This window comes from Dryobates pubescens, chromosome 14 (assembly GCF_014839835.1).
Source record: "Dryobates pubescens isolate bDryPub1 chromosome 14, bDryPub1.pri, whole genome shotgun sequence".
Classification (NCBI taxonomy): domain Eukaryota; kingdom Metazoa; phylum Chordata; class Aves; order Piciformes; family Picidae; genus Dryobates; species Dryobates pubescens.
Window position 1 is genome coordinate 27,130,825 of NC_071625.1, and position 16,010 is coordinate 27,146,834.

Genomic DNA, 16,010 nt, shown 5'->3' on the forward strand with positions numbered 1-16,010 from the left:
CCTGGGCCCTGCCTACTGCTCAGCCTCCTCCTCCCCTTTACCTGTTCTGTTCCTGCAGTGCCTTAAAGGCTGTTTTGTAGTCGACTTCTCTGAGGAACTGGCACAAAATAGCCACCTGTAAAACAGAAGAGCTGGCAGAAACCCAGAAATAGCTACCTGCCCCTCGGAGCTACCCCCCAGCCTTAACCCCAGGCAGCCCCCCAGCAGCCCCCCTGCTCCTAGAGCTCAGCAAGTGCTTGTTCCCAGAGTGAGCAAGCTGAGAGCTGTGCACCTCCTGCTGAAATACCACCTGTAGCTGAAGGGGGGCTGCACTAAAACCTGGAGAGGCTGACTCAGCACCCAGGTTTCTGAATGCATTTGGTAGCTCTTAAGAGGGTGCTCAAGCTAAGCCCTGCTCCTTCTGGGAGGATGAGCAATCCCCCTCCCCAGGGGGCACAGTGAACACCAGGCTGGCTTCCCAGCACCAGCCCACAGCTACTCTGACCTCTACAGAGCATAAAGAAAGGAACATCTGTCTCCTGAGAGAAAGGTGGGACAAGCTCCCCCTCCAGCTGCTGTTTGCAGCATCTCCAAGCTCAAGCTTGTTTACTCAAGGATTTTGTCTCTCCTGGTGTCCCAGAGGCAGCAGGGAAAGGTTCCCTGCAGGGAAAGCTGCCTTCATGTTCCACTTGAGAAGGTTCTCCCCCTTCCCTTACAAACACCTACACATGCATGCTTCACCTCATACCCCCTCTCACCTGGGTGTGACAGTTGAGCAAAGAACAACACTTGATCATTCTTTTTATCACCTGCAGAATGAGAACGATGGAAAAAGAGGAGGAAAAAAGAGAGCAGCAGTGAAATGGTTGCACAGGAGCACACACACACACAGAGCCACCTCTCAGGTGTGGGTTTGGGTTTCTTTAGCTAGCTGTCTGCATGCTCTGACCCCCCCCCCCAGCTCATGGGGTTTAGCACAGCCACTGCTCTCCTTCCCAGGGGTATCAGGTGTGCTACACAGCAAGGTGCTGGCTTTGGTGAACGCTTCACTGCTTATCTCATAGCCAGCAGGGCCAGGGAGGGGATTCTGCCCCTCTGCCCCACTCTGCTGAGAGCACACCTGGAGCTCTGTGTCCAGTTCTGGAGCCTCTAGCACAGGAAGGACCTGGAGGTGCTGGAAGGTGTCCAGAGAAGGGCCATGAGGATGAGCAGAGGGCTGGAGCTGCTCTGCTATGAGGACAGACTGAGGGAGTTGGGGCTGTGCAGTCTGGAGAAGAGAAGGCTCCAAGGAGACCTAACTGTGGCCTTCTACTATCTGCAGGGGGCTCCAAGAAAGCTGGGGAGGGACTTTTGAGGGTGTCAGGGAGTGATAGGACTGGGGGGGATGGAGCAAAACTAGAAATGGGGAGATTGAGCTTGGATGTTAGGAAGAAGTTGTTCCCCATGAGGGTGGTGAGAGCCTGGCACAGGTTGCCCAGGGAGGTGATGGCAGCCTCCTGCCTGGAGGTGTTTGCAGCCAGGCTGGATGTGGCTGTGAGCAACCTGCTGTAGTGTGAGGTGTCCCTGGCCATGGCAGGGGGGTTGGAACTGGCTGAGCCTTGAGGTCCCTTCTGTGACTCCTATCACCCACAGAAAAGGCTGGGCAGGGCAGGCAGCAGCACAGCCCCTGGGCTCCATCCAGAAGCTGGCCAGCCTGGCAGGCACAGCCAGCACTGGCCCAAGGCACAGCTTCAGCTCAGCTGTGAACAGTCAGGACCCCAGGGAGTGCCTGAAGCTCTCCCCTGCCACGTGGACAGGGATGTGGAAAGAGCAGCAGCTGGACAGGGCAGGTAAATAACCCTCCCCCTTCCCTGGGCCAGACAGCTCCTTCCTCTGCCCTACTTCAATGCAGTCTGCAAGCAACACAGCTGCTTCCTGCTGAGCAAGGCAATGCCTGGAGAAAGGCTGAAGTGACCAAGCTGTCACCAGAGCATGTGGCTGGCACTGGAGATACCCCAACACACACAGTGAAGGGGTTCTCCTCAGGGCACCTTTGCAAGTGACAAGCCACTTGCTACACCACCTTGCATGCACAGAGGGTCATGGTGTGTGCAGTGCTGTACCTCTGGCACCCTTCACAGCAGTAAGTTACAACTGCACCCATCTCCAGGGCACCCTGCACAGTGCTCAGCTCTGCCCTCTGCCAGAGTCTGGGAAACACACCAGTGTGTGAGGAGGAGCTGATGGCTGGGTCTCACACACTCACAGATAGCAGTGGGTTGGAAGGGAGCCTCAAAGGGCATCTTGTCCACCCCCCCTGCAGGGAACAGGGACACCAACTACAGCAGGCTGCACAGGGCCACATCCAGTCTCATCTTAAATGTTTCCAGGGATGGAGCCTCAACCTGTTCCAATATTTCACCACTCTCATTCCTGATGTACAACCTAGCTCTGCCCTGCTCCAGTTTCAAACCACTGCCCTCATCCTATCACCCCAAGCCCTTCTGAACAGTCCCTCCCCAGCCTTCCTGTAGGTCCCCTGCAGATACTGAAATGTAGCTCTAAGGTCCTCCTAGAGCCTTCTCAGCAGGCTGAACAGCCCCAGTCTCTCAGCCTGTCTTCACAGCAGAGGTGCTCCAGCCCTCTGGGCATCTTGGTGGCTCTCCTCTAGATCTGCTCCAGCAGGTCCATTTCTCATGCTGGAGGCTCCAGAGCTGGACACAGCTCTCCCCAACTCACTGCTCTTGTGTCAGCCAGAGCTGGCAGTACTGCAGAAGAGTTTAGACAATGCCCTCATGTTCAGCTGCACCATGGCTGGAGGCAGGCAGGCTCCAGCTGTGCCACCAGCCCCAGCTGGGTGTCTTCCCCAGCTGGAGGCTGAGGCCAGCACTGCACAGGGTGGGTGAGGCAGATCCTGTGCTGCTCTGCTGTCCTGAGGCAGGGGCTGCACTGAGTCCAGGACCAGCACTTCCCAGCTGGCAGCACTGCACATTCCATCCCTACAGTCTCACAGCAAAGGGTTCTCTGCTTCAGCAACTGAGAAGCTTCAGATTTCCCCTGGCCTTTGAGCAGCAAGGATTCAAATCCCTCAGTGCATCAAGAGAGGCTGAGGGAGCTGGGGCTGCTTAGCCTGCAGAAGGGGAGGCTCAGAGGAGACCTTATTGCTGTCTACAACTCCCTGAAGGGAGGTTGTAGCCAGGTGGGGGTTGGTCTCCTCTCCCAGGCAACCAGCACCAGAACAAGAGGACACAGTCTCAAGCTGTGCCAGGGGAGGTTTAGGCTGGAGCTGAGAAAGTTCTTCCCAGCAAGAGAGACTGGCCATTGGGATGTGCTGCCCAGGGAGGTGGTGGAGTCACCATCCCTGGAGATGTTGAAGATGGGATTGGATGTGGCACTTGGAGCCATGGTTTAGTAGTCATGAGGTCTGTGGTGCCAGGTTGGACTTGATGATCTCTGAGGTCTCTTCCAACCTTGGTGATTCTGTGAGGATGCAAAGTCTTACAGGCTGCCAGGATGGCAGCTTTGCCTCTCTGTAGAACCAGGCTGCTTGCCTGAACCCAAAGAGGTATTTTCCTGCCTCTAAATCCCAGCAGAACTCACCTGGTCTGTGTACACATCTGGAGGTACCATCTTATTGAAGAAGTCTGAGCACACAGCTCCTGCCTGCAGGTAATAGTGAAGGGCTGCTGAGTACTGATTTGTTGCTGCATAGAAAAAGAAAAAGGCAAAACAAGGTCTTAGAAGCAAAGCCAGCAGCTCCCTCCAGGCCTCACAGCAACTACTCCATTGTGCAGATACTTGTCTCTCACAGCAGAATTTTACTGGGACAGTGACCTGCATGGCACTGTTGAAAATGCACAGACACACAGGAGGGGATGAACCTGAAACACAACCATAGAATTAACCAGGTTGGAAAAGAGCTCAGAGGTCATCAAGTCCAAGCTGTCACCCAGCACCTCCTGACTAACTAAACCATGGCTCCAAGTGCCACATCCAATCGCCTCCTGAACACCTCCAGGGATGGGGACTCCACCACCTCCCTGGGCAGCACATCCCAATGGCCAATCTCTCTGTCTGGGAAATCCTCCTGTGGCCAGCAGGAGCAGGGAGGTCATTCTGCCCTGGACTCAGCACTGGTTAGGCCACACCTTGAGTCCTGTGTCCAGTTCTGGGCCCCTCAGTTTAAGAAGGACATCGAGACACTTGAAGGTGTCCAGAGAAGGGCAATGAGGCTGGGGAGGGGTCTGGAGCACAGCCCTGTGAGGAGAGGCTGAGGGAGCTGGGGTTGCTTAGCCTGGAGAAGAGGAGGCTCAGGGGAGACCTTCTTGCTCTCTCCAACTCCCTGAAGGGAAGTTGTGGCCAGGTGAGCACCAGAACAAGAGGACACAGTCTCAAGCTGCACCAGGGGAGGTTTAGGCTGGAGGTTAGGAAGAAGTTCTTCACAGAGTGATTGCCCATTGGAATGTGCTGCCCAGGGAGGTGGTAGAGTCACCATCTCTGGAGGTGTTCAGGAGGAGACTTGATGGGGTGCTTGGTGCCATGGGTTAGTTGATTAGGTGCTGTTGGATGATAGGTTGGACTTGATGATCTTGAAGGGGTCTTCCAACCTGGTTTATTCCATTCTATTCTCCCAAGGACTAACTGCACTAACAACAATGACTTAAAGTTCACCTGGCCCTACAACCACCACAGCTCAGTCTCTGTGTGAGCTCAGACAACCTCCACCAACTCTACTGCTTGGAAAGGTGACAGAACCACACAATGCTAGGGGTTGGAAGGGCCCTCCAGAGATTAAATTCAACCCTCCTGCCAGAGCAGGATCACCCAGGGCAGGCCACACAAGAACACATCCAAAAGGGTTTTGGAAGGCTCCAGAGGAGGAGACTCCACAACCTCTCTGGGCAGCCTGCTCCAGGGCTCTGGCAACTGTAGCATAAAGAAGCTTCTCCTGATGTTGAGGTGGAAGCTCCTGTGTTCTAGCTTGTACCCAGTGTGCCTTGTCCTGTCCCTGGGCACCACCAAAAAGAGACCATCACCTTCATCCTGACCCCCACCCCTCAGATATTGATAGACATTGATCAGATCCCCTCTCAGCCTTCTCTTCTCCACACTAAACAGCCCCAGGGCTCTCAGTCTTCCTTCACTGGACAGATGCTCAAGTCCCCTAAGCATCCTCCTGGCTCTCCCTTGGACTCTCCCCAGCAGGTCTCTGTCTCTCTGGAGATTTTAAGTTCCTGCATCACTTCAGCTTCTTCTCATCAGAGGAAATACAACAAGGAGGCTTAGGCCAAGCAAATCTCAGAGGAGCCAGGTCCCCCCACCTGCAGAACACAGACATGGGTTTCACTTACCAAAATAAATATCTGCCTGAATGATTAACCAGAAGTGGTTGTTGGCATTGATAGTCAGGGCATAGCTCACCAGCTCTTTTACTGTGACAGCCACAGCTTCAAAGTCCACTGATTGAAGACTGCAGGCAAAAAAAACACAGAAGAAAGAAAACCCAGTTCCCAGGTTGTTGTTTTGTTTGTGCTTTGTTGTTTGGTTGGGTTTTTTTTACACCAAGATGATTTCCTCTCTAGGTTAAGGCCCAAGCCCCTTGCATTATTAAGTGTCACTCAAAAACCAGCTCCAGGAAACAGTTCCAGGAGCACTGCTGAATTGTTTCAACGCAGCAGAAGTGGCAGAATCCAAATACCCTTCTCAGGCTTGGGCAGAAAGTCAGAACTTCATCTGTGTCTGACCCCATAGAAGAGTTCTGCTCAAGCACACAGAGGGTCTCAGTTGTAACAAGTGAGGGCCACACCTGAAACCACTACAGACTGATCAGAGCTCCTGCATCCATGAGCAGACAGCAATCTCTGGAGCCTTGTGGAACTGGCTGGGAATGCTTTGGAGAGCCCCTCCATGTGGAATCTCCAACCTTACACTTGCTTCTTCTCACCCTGCTGCTAAGTTCTGCTAACACTGAGAACAACTTTCTTCTGCTTGGTCTTGGACCATACACTGAAGCTTGTACCAGTAACAAGGAGGCTGCTCAGCCAAGCCAGGGAAACACCAGTTAAGCACAGCAGGCACTGCACACTCACCCAATGCACCCAAACCAGTGAGGATGTAGCCTCACAGAGCTGGAGATACACAGCTCAGTCCTGCCAGAACAAGGCAACACACCCCCTGTGCCACTCAGAACCTGGGCAACTGTTCAAACCCTCCTCAAAATAATGAGGGCTTGTTTTGTTAATGGTTCACATAGCTGCATACAGCTCAGTACAGCTCACAGCCATAAAAACCAGTTTCTTGTACCTGCATCTCCATCAAGACCATCAAATGAGCAGCAAAACCATTCATGGCAGCAGGGCAATCTGCCCACAGAGGGAAGAGGGGGCAGTGACACCCTCACCTGGCAGAGATGTCACCAACACTGGGCCACTAGCACACAGCACCTGGAACCAAACCAGCCACATCAACACACAGTTTGACAGTTCTAGTTCTGATTGTCTTACTTGGGGATGGATGAGGGCCAGATGGAAATGTGCTCTGCTGCAATATCATTCACAATATCTTCCTGGGAAGGGAAAGATGGTGTGAGAAATGACAGTGGGAAACACTTCAACAAACCCCAGTAAGATGTTTGAGTCACAGAGAGGTTCAGGTTGGAAGGGACCTGAGAGATCATCTGTTCCAACCTCCCCACCATGAGTAGGGACACCTCTCAGCTAGATTCAGCTGCTCAAGGCCTCATCCAAACCTGGCCTTCAACACCTCCCTGGGCAATCTGTTCCAGAGTCTCACCACCCTCATGCTGAAGAACTTCTTCCTAAGCTCCAGTCTAACCCTGCTCTCCCTCAGCTTCAAACCATTCCCCCTTGGCCTGTCTCTAGACACCCTCAGGCTAAGTCCCTCTGCAGCCTTCCTGGAGGACCCCTTCAGGTCCTGGAAGGCAGCTCTAAGGTCCCCCCAGAGTCTTCTCTTCTCCAGGCTGAACACCCCCAGCTCCCTCAGCCTGTCCTCACAGCAGAGGTGCTCCAGCCCTTCCATCATCTTTGTAGCCCTCTGGACTCATTCCAGCAGCTCTGTGTCCTCCTCCTGCTGGGGACACCAGAACTGGAGGCAGGATTTGATGTGGGGGTCTCAGCAGAGCCAAGGGGCAGAATCCCCCTCTCTTGCCCTGCTGCCCACACTCCTCTGGCTGCAGCCCAGCACACAGCTGCCTGCTGGGGAGCTTCTCATCAATCAGCACACCCCTGTCTCTTACTACAGGGCTACTGTCAGCCCACTCTGCACCCAGCCTGGATTTGTGGCTGGGACTGCTCTGACCCAGTCTGTTCTGTACTCACCCGAACGTTGTGGAGCTTGACAAACAGGGACAATATTGTGGTTAAAACCAATGGCTCCTGCAAGATAAACACATCCACATCAACTACCAACACTCCACCTTCCTCCCTAGGCTGCTGACCATCATCATTCCTGCTGAAATCAGGCAGGGAAGGATCCTGCAGCACAAGGATGCTGTGATAAAGTTTCTGCAGGAAGCCCTTTTATTACTGCAGATCCTCCTGAAGAGCTCCTTGGATAGAACCTTCAGAGCTTTAAACCTCTTTATGTTGTTTCTGCAGCTAGAGCCTAACCTTCAGCTAGGCCTACAACTTCCTATGCATTCACAGAGCCACAGGCTATAAACAATTTCCAGCACTCTGACTTCTGCTGCTTAGTAATGATGCAAACAGAGCCTCCAAGAGGGATGCTTTGCTTCCTGACAGCTGCAACAAGCCCCACTCCTGATGGGAACAGACCAAGCCTGCAACTCTGGCAGGGAAGTTCCCTAAGCTACCTGCAATGAAACCCACTCCTGATGGGAACAGACCTAGCCTGCAATGCTGGCAGGGAAGCTCCCTAAGCTACCTGCAATGAAACCCACTCCTGATGGGAACAGACCTAGCCTGCAACTCTGGCAGGGAAGCTCCCTAAGCTACCTGCAATGAAACCCACTCCTGATGGGAACAGACCTAGCCTGCAACTCTGGCAGGGAAGCTCCCTAAGCTACCTGCAATGAAACCCACTCCTGATGGGAACAGACCTAGCCTGCAATGCTGGCAGGGAAGTTCCCTTTCTAAGCTACCTGCAATGAAACCCACTCCTGATGGGAACAGACCTAGCCTGCAATGCTGGCAGGGAAGCTCCCTAAGCTACCTGCAATGAAACCCACTCCTGATGGGAACAGACCTAGCCTGCAACTCTGGCAGGGAAGTTCCCTTTCTAAACTCAATAAACCTCACTGCTCATTGGAACAGATCTACCCTGATTTCTGGCAGGGAAGTTCTCTTTCTGGGCTGCCTGCAATTAAGTCTCACTCCTGATGGGAACAGATCTACCCTGAGTAATTCTGGCAGTGGAAGTTCTCCCTCCAAGCTACCTGCAGTAAACCCCACTCCTGATGGGAACAGATCTGCCCTGAGTAATTCTGGCAGTGGAGGTTTTCTGCAAGCTATCCCACGCTGCTTTGTAGAGGGTGTAGCGAACTCAGAAGTTCCTCAGCCATACAAACTACCTCCACAGCTGGTAGATTGTCTGGATTTTAAGAGGATTGTCTGGAATTTAACAGGGGAAGCCCAGCAAAAGACTTAATCAAAGGGAGCAGCGGTTGTAGACACATTCTGAAGACCCTTGACAACTCACCCGAAGCTTTTTGATGAAGGACAGCAATTCACTCCTAAGTGAGAGAGACAAACACCACACCCAGTCAGTGATCATCCACAACAAGGAACGCAGGCAAGCAACACACTGGGAACGGGAGGCAGCAAAGCAAGCTCTTCACCTGCCAAAACACTCCTTCACCTCTAAGCTGACAAATGCAGGCTAAAGGAGCTGAAGTGCTCAGGCAGGTCGTTCACTTTTAATGGCCCACTAGCAAGTGTTACATTTAAAACAGGTTGGGCAAGGGGCAGCTGTTACTCATCAGGCTCTAAAAGGCAGGAAAACCACTTCCAAGTGAAGCCAGCCACTGACTCTAGAAGGGAAACCAACTGAACTGTGATTCCCCCGAGCTAGGACTGCAACACTGACCCTATGGGCTCACAGAGGAGCGTCCCCAGGGATCACTTGTAATGCACACTGCAGTCTTTCCTCATGCCACAGGAGAAACTGTCACCGTAAGACACGCAGAGTCTGTTTGGAAAAGGTTTCACTGCTTCTCTTCCATAGCAGTAACAGGCTCCCTGCCCTCCACTGCTTGAATCAGAGGGGTCAGGAAAGGCTCAGTGGCTGAGAGTGCACCTGGACTGCTTCCTCTTCCTGAAGTCTGCAGGCAGCAGGCACCCTCCCAGCCACGTCCCGCAGCAGTGCAAGCACAGGCAGCTGCCTTTCAGGCACACCTTAACCTGGCCAGCTCCAGCAAGGCAAAGGAACAGGCAAGGATACCTTTCCCAAGTTCTCATCACAGTATCAGTCAGGGCTGGAAGGGACCACAAGGATCATCTAGTTCCAACCCCCCTGCCATGGGCAGGGACACCCCACACTAGATCAGGCTGGCCAGAGCCTCATCCAGCCTGGGCTTAAACACCTCCAGGGACAGGGCCTCAACCACCTCCCTGGACAACCCATTCCAGGGCTCCACCACTCTCATGGGGAAGAACTTCCTCCTCACCTCCAGCCTGAATCTCCCCACCTCCAGCTTCATGCCATTCCCCCCAGTCCTATCACTCCCTGAGATCCTGAGCAGTCCCTCCCCAGCCTTCTTGGAGCCCCCTTCAGATACTGGAAGGCCACAATGAGGTCACCTCAGAGCCTTCTCTTCTCCAGACTGAGCAGCCCCAACTCCTTCAGTCTGTCCTCACAGGAGAGGTGCTCCAGCCCTCTGCTCATCCTCCTGGCCTTTCTCTGGACACCTTCCAGCACCTCCAGATCCCTCTTGGAACAGGGGCTCCAGAACTGGAGGCAGGACTCCAGCTGTGGTCTCAGCAGAGCTGAGCAGAGGGGCAGAATCCCCTCCCTTGCCCTGCTGGCCACACTTCTCTTGCTGCAGCCCAGGATCTGGTTGGCTCTCTGGGCTGCAAGTGCACACTGAGAGCTCCTGGTGAGCTTCTCCTCCCCCAGCACCCCCAAGGCTCTCTCCTCAGGGCTGCTTTCCAGCCAGTCCCTGCCCAGCCTGGATTTGTGCCTGGCATTGCCTCCACCCAGCTGCAGGACCCTGCCCTTGATCTTGTTGAACCTCCTGAGGTTGGCTTGTGCCCACCTCTCCAGCCTGTCCAGCTCCCTCTGGATGGATCCTTCCCTCCAGCCTGTCTGCTGCCCCACACAGCTTGGTGCCATCAGCAAACCTGCTGAGGCTGCACTCAATGCCACTGTCCATGGCACCCACAAAGGTGTTGAACAAGCCTGGTCCCAGGACTGATCCCTGAGGGACTCTGCTTGTCCCTGGCCTCCCCTGGGACATGGACCCATGGACAGCCACTCTTTGGCCATCAAGCCAGCTCTGTATCCATCTAGTGGTCCCCCCCATCTTTAACAAAAAAGCTGTCCAATATAACCACACAACCCAGAATTTACCATGGCAGGCAACTCACAATGGAGCTTAAGAAAAGGCTGAGATCCCTGACTTGAGTGGACAAATAAAGCCAAGGTAAGTGACAGGGCAATTACTCCATTCAAGAATATTTCCTTCCTCTCCCCATTTGAAGCAGAATTCCATTTCAGTATTGACTAACACTTAGCCTCAGGTTTCTGAGCCCAAAGCTAAGTACAGGGATTGGTGCTGGGCCCCATCCTCTTTAACATCTTCATTGATGATCTGGATGAGGGGGTTGAGTCAGTCATCAGCAAGTTTGCAGATGACACCAAGCTGGGAGCAGATGTTGGTCAGTTAGAGGGCAGAAGGGCTCTGCAGAGGGACCTTGACCGACTGGACAGATGGGCAGAGTCCAACAGGATGGCATTCAACAAGTCCAGGTGCCAGCTGCTGCACTTTGGCCACAACAACCCCATGCAGAGCTACAGGCTGGGGTCAGAGTGGCTGAGAGCTGCCAAACAGAGAGGGACCTGGAGGTGCTGATTGACAGCCGCCTAAACATGAGCCAGCAGTGTGCCCAGGTGGCCAAGAAGGCCAATGGCATCCTGGCCTGCATTAGGAATAGTGTGGCCAGAAGGAGCAGGGAAGTCATTGTGCCCTTGTGCTCTGCATTGGTTAGGCCACACCTTGAGTCCTGTGTCCAGTTCTGGGCCCCTCAGTTTAGGAAGGACATTGAGACACTTGAAGGTGTCCAGAGAAGGGCAACAAGGCTGGGGAGAGGCCTTGAGCCCAGCCCTGGGAGGAGAGGCTGAGGGAGCTGGGGTTGCTTAGCCTGGAGAAGAGAAGGATCAGAGGTGACCTCATTGCCCTCTACAACTACCTGAAAGGTGGTTGTGGACAGGAAGGGGTTGGTCTCTTCTCCCAGGCAGCCAGCACCAGCACAAGGGGACACAGTCTCAAGCTGTGCCAGGGGAGGTTTAGACTCGAGGTGAGGAGAAAGTTCTTCACAGAGAGAGTCATTCGCCATTGGAATGTGCTGCCCAGGGAGGTGGTGGAGTCCCCATCCCTGGAGGTGTTCAAGAGGGGATTGGATGTGGCACTTGGTGCCATGGTCTAGTTGTGAGGTCTGTTGGGACAGGTTGGAGTTGATGATCCTTGGGGTCTCTTCCAACCTTAGTTACTGTGATACAGACACCTATGCTGTGAGCTGTGCTTACTACAGCTGTACAAGTCAGTCACTGACACAGTCAATGGAGCCTGCAGAGCAATTCTCTTCAGTGCAGAGCACACCCCCCCAGTCCTCAGCTGTACTGGCCCTGGATGCTGCTGCCTTTACTGCAGACCTACACTAAGGGCAGCACAGACATCAGTGCTTTGGTGTCTGTGTGCTCACCTGAATCCCATACACTCCTTTCCTCTCTCTGCAAACGAGTCACCACCTCATTGCTAATCCCCACCACCCCCCAACTGCTCACTCAGAGATCTTCAGCTGCTGCCCCCACCCCAGCCCATTTTTGAAGGGAATGTGGGGTCAAACATACAACTGTGACAGCCATACCTGTACATAATGCCCAGGGTAGACTCCCTGTGTTTTATCAAACTGACTCTGCCATCATTCCCACGTTTGTGCTGGTTGGAGACACTGCAGATTTGCACCACCACTTCCCAAAGGTCTTTAGCTGTTCTTCTGCTTTCTTTGGGACCTGGAAGCTCTTTGCATGTAGCAGCCAGTAACTGTCCCAGCTATGAAATGCAAGAGGGGGGAAAAAAAAAGAAAGAAATCAAGCACTACAGCTTCTCTGAATGCTGAGTACAGCAATGGAACTGCTGGCAGCTGAAATGGCTAAGCAAGTGGTTCCGAGTTACAGACTGCAAAGGAAAGTGACTGCACATCAGACTGGTTGTGAGGAGGAAGTTCTTCCCCATGAGAGTGGTGAAGCCCTGGAATGGGTTGTCCAGGGAGGTGGTTGGGGCCCTGTCCCTGGAGGTGTTTAAGGCCAGGCTGGATGAGGCTGTGGCCAGGCTGATCTAGTGTGGGGTGTCCCTGCCCATGGCAGGGGGGTTGGAGCTAAATGATCCTTGTGTTCCCTTCCAACCCTGACTGATTCTATGATTCTAAGCTTTGCAGCAGGAGGAACCTGGAGGACAGGAACTACACAACAGATGGTTTTTCTCTTTATTAGTTTCCTTAGGGTGTTATTTCCTTATTACATGCTCCAGAAACCAAGCTTTACACTCTACTGAAATAATACTGCTTGAAACCCAAACCCCATCAAATGCAGTTTTACACAGGCTGGCTCCTTAGAAGTCCCTTTCATACACCTGCACTGCAAGTGGCATCCTCTGCCACAGAGGAAAAGCTGAACCTCACAAGGGAAATTAGGAAATTCCACAGGCAAGCAGGGCAGGCCCAGAATGAGTCTGTCCTGGATTCTGATCCACATTCAGCCTCCTTGCCTGACTCTGAAGCAGAAAGGTTGCTGCCAAACCATTTTGAAAGCCAAGTTCCAAACCAGGCAGTGCTGGGTTAGAAACTGGAACCATTACAGTGCATGTGGTGGGGGAAAGTCTTAGGAACAGAAAACACCAAGCAGCCATGAAGCCTGAGATCTGTCCACTTTTCATACAAGGATCTAGTCCAAGTTCCAGCTGAGAGATGAGTCCTCTATGGAAGAGCTACAGAGTTTCAGTCAGCTTATGGACCACAACCACATGCTCATGGAACAAAGCTCAGCTGGCAGTCAGCAAGGGCCTTATAAAACACAGTCTGTTCATCTCTTCTTGTGGCACAGCCTGCAGGCCTCCTGTCACTTAGCCCTGCTGTCTCCTACACCAAACTCAACTCTTCACAGCACCACTCTCGAGACACAAGGCAACGTGCTTTTAAAGGTACAGAAGACTTCAGGAGGGAAAAGGGAATTACAGCTGGCAAGCTTTGAGACTGAGCACTCCTTACCTTCACATAAGGATTAGTCTGAACCAGAGGCAATGGAACTTGCATGGTCAAATACTCATTCTCACACCAGTTTAACAGGAAGGCAACACATTCTTCAGCTATCACTTGTCGGAGAGGAATATCTGGAAGAAAAGAGGTCCCTTGCTTAAACCTTTGGTTTCCCCCCCCCAGAGACAAGAGTTAGATGAGCACAAGCAAAACCCATTCCCTCTCATCAGCCATTTCTGTTCCATAACAATCCCACAATCCCCTGGGTTGGAAGGGACCTCCAAAGGTCATCCAGCCCAACCCCCTCTGCAGTCAGCAGGGACATCCTCTACTAGACCAGGCTGCTCAGAGCCCTGATGAGCCTCACTTTGAGTGTCTCCAGCAATGGGACCCCAACCACCTCCCTGGGCAACCTGTTCCAGTGTTCCACCACCCCCCCAGTAAAGAGCCTGTTCCTAACATCCAATCTAAACCTGCTCTTCTCTAGTTTGTACCAGCCTCACTTCTTAAAGTCAGAAGCAACACCAGCTTCCCCTAACCACAACATGACTCCCCCAGTGTGAAGCCATGCAGACTGCTTTACCAACTGCTGAGCTTCATAGGCAGGAAGGTAGACATCTTCACCCTGTTCAAGTCCTTCAAATGGCACTGTCAGTGTTTTGCAGTATGTAGGCATCATTGTGCTGCTGCTCCCTGAAGACTCACTGAAACCAGTGCCAAACTCCACTCCTTTTCTGGCAAACAGTGAATCTCCAACACAAGGTTGGTTTCTCTCCTCTCTCCCTCTGAAGCTTTGTACTTCCCTGTGTCTCAGGCAGGACAGCAATGCACTTACCAGGCACTCTCATTTCCAAATAGCCACGGACTCTGCTGATAAGGTCAGAGGGAGGACGCTCCCCAGAAGCACCAGGCCCAGCTTCATGAGTGTAAATGTCCAGGAGCAGCATCTCATTCAGCATCACCTGGCGGAGCTTTGGAGAGAACTCCGTCACCAGCTCTAAGCAAGCAGCAAAAAGCTGCTTTGCATGGACAAAATCCTGCAGTGGCAAAGGATGTGCAAGAATGAGTCCCAGTGGATTCACAAAGGAAAAGCCTAAGAGCTCAAGTGCCCTATCCTGGCTGAACAAGCCTCCACACCCATCATCAGAACTGCTCAGGGATCTCACAGTTACTGTCTATATTGTTGAGTCCTTTGAACAGTTCACAGAACCACAGAAACAGTCAGGTTGGAAAAGACCCTCAGGGTCACCAAGCCCAACCACTAACCCTACTCTATGAGGTTCACCCCTGAACCACATCCCCAAGCACCACAGACAAACCAACCTTAAACACATCCAGGCTTGGGGACTCCACCACTGCCCTGGGCAGCTCATTCCAGTGCCTGACCACTCTTGCTGGGAAAAAAATTCTTCCTGCTGTCCAGGCTAAACCTCCCCTGGAGCAGCTTGAGGCCATTGCCTCTTGCTCTATCACTAATTACCTGTGAGAAGAGACCAGCAGCAGCCTCTCCACAACCTCCTTTCAGGTAGCTGTAGACAGCAATCAGGTCTCCCCTCAGCCTCTTTTCCAAACTAACCATCCCCAGCTCCTTCAGTTGCTCTTCATCAGATTTATTCTCCAGGCCCTTCACAGCTTCCTTGCCCTCCTCTGCCCTGGCTCCAGCACCTCCACAGCTCTCCTGTACTGAGGTGGCCAAACCTGGGCACAAGACTCCAGGTGTGGCCTCCCCAGAGCTGAGTACCAGGGGACAATCAGCTCCCTGCTCTTGCTGGACACAACATTTCTAATCCCAGCCAGGCTGCCTTTGGCTTTCCTCAGCCACCTGGGCACACTGCTGGCTCCTGTTGTGTTGCCTGTCCATTAGACAGTTTCAGATTGAACAGGGAGCTTTAAGCAGTTTCAGACTGAGCATGAAGTTTACACAAACCCATAGGAGAAGCAGCCACTGGCACTGGGTGCAGTTTGGTTTGCCTTGCAGTTTAGCAAGCTCCAGTATTGCCAGTTACAAGGAAAACAGAGCAGCGAGACAGACAACCAGAGCAGCACTTCACACCACTTCTCCAGCAGGCTTTTCCATCCATTCAGTCTTGTTTAAAACCCACTTGTCCCAACTAACTCACCAGTAAGGTCAGGTGGCTTGCTCACCTTAATGGCACAGCAGTGCAATCCCTTGGCCATGAGGATGTAGACCAAATCCCTAGTCAGACTGTCTTTGATTCCTAAAATAACATTGCCGTAAACATTTGGTACTTCCCACTGGGAGAGAAATACACACAGGACATTTGCACAGGAACAGCTTTTAGAATCCACATTCACTGCTTCAAATCCTACAAACAAAACTCAAACATTGAAAAGTGACTGACAGTCAGGAGGCAGCCCTTGCACCTAAGCAGAGGTTTAACGTGTCGCTTTGTGTAGTGGCACAGCAACGGCAGCGGCTACCCTGATTTGCTCTTACTCTGAATGTACAACAGGTGTGAGGGGGGGAAAAACACAGTGGGGGAGGAAAAAACCAGCAAGAAATAAACAAACAATGAAGCCTGATTTCATTAAAGAAAAAAGGAAGAATCTTTCTGCTCCCAGCTTTTAATGACAACAATTAAA

The 16,010-nt window shown here is 52.6% G+C and overlaps 1 protein-coding gene across 1 annotated transcript in view; it reads right to left on the reverse strand.

The window, feature by feature from the left end:
* The window catches only part of INTS8 (integrator complex subunit 8), a 38,524-nt gene that overhangs the window by 949 nt on the left and 21,565 nt on the right, over nt 1-16,010 (reverse strand). Inside the window, exons 14-24 of the mRNA XM_054167355.1 lie at nt 15,552-15,662; nt 14,242-14,443; nt 13,419-13,540; nt 12,021-12,205; nt 8,635-8,668; nt 7,296-7,352; nt 6,462-6,523; nt 5,310-5,428; nt 3,559-3,662; nt 738-788; nt 42-115 (exon numbers count right to left, since the gene is read on the reverse strand). Coding sequence (XP_054023330.1) covers nt 42-115; nt 738-788; nt 3,559-3,662; nt 5,310-5,428; nt 6,462-6,523; nt 7,296-7,352; nt 8,635-8,668; nt 12,021-12,205; nt 13,419-13,540; nt 14,242-14,443; nt 15,552-15,662 — 1,121 coding nt within the window. The remainder of the gene's footprint in view (nt 1-41; nt 116-737; nt 789-3,558; nt 3,663-5,309; nt 5,429-6,461; nt 6,524-7,295; nt 7,353-8,634; nt 8,669-12,020; nt 12,206-13,418; nt 13,541-14,241; nt 14,444-15,551; nt 15,663-16,010) is intronic.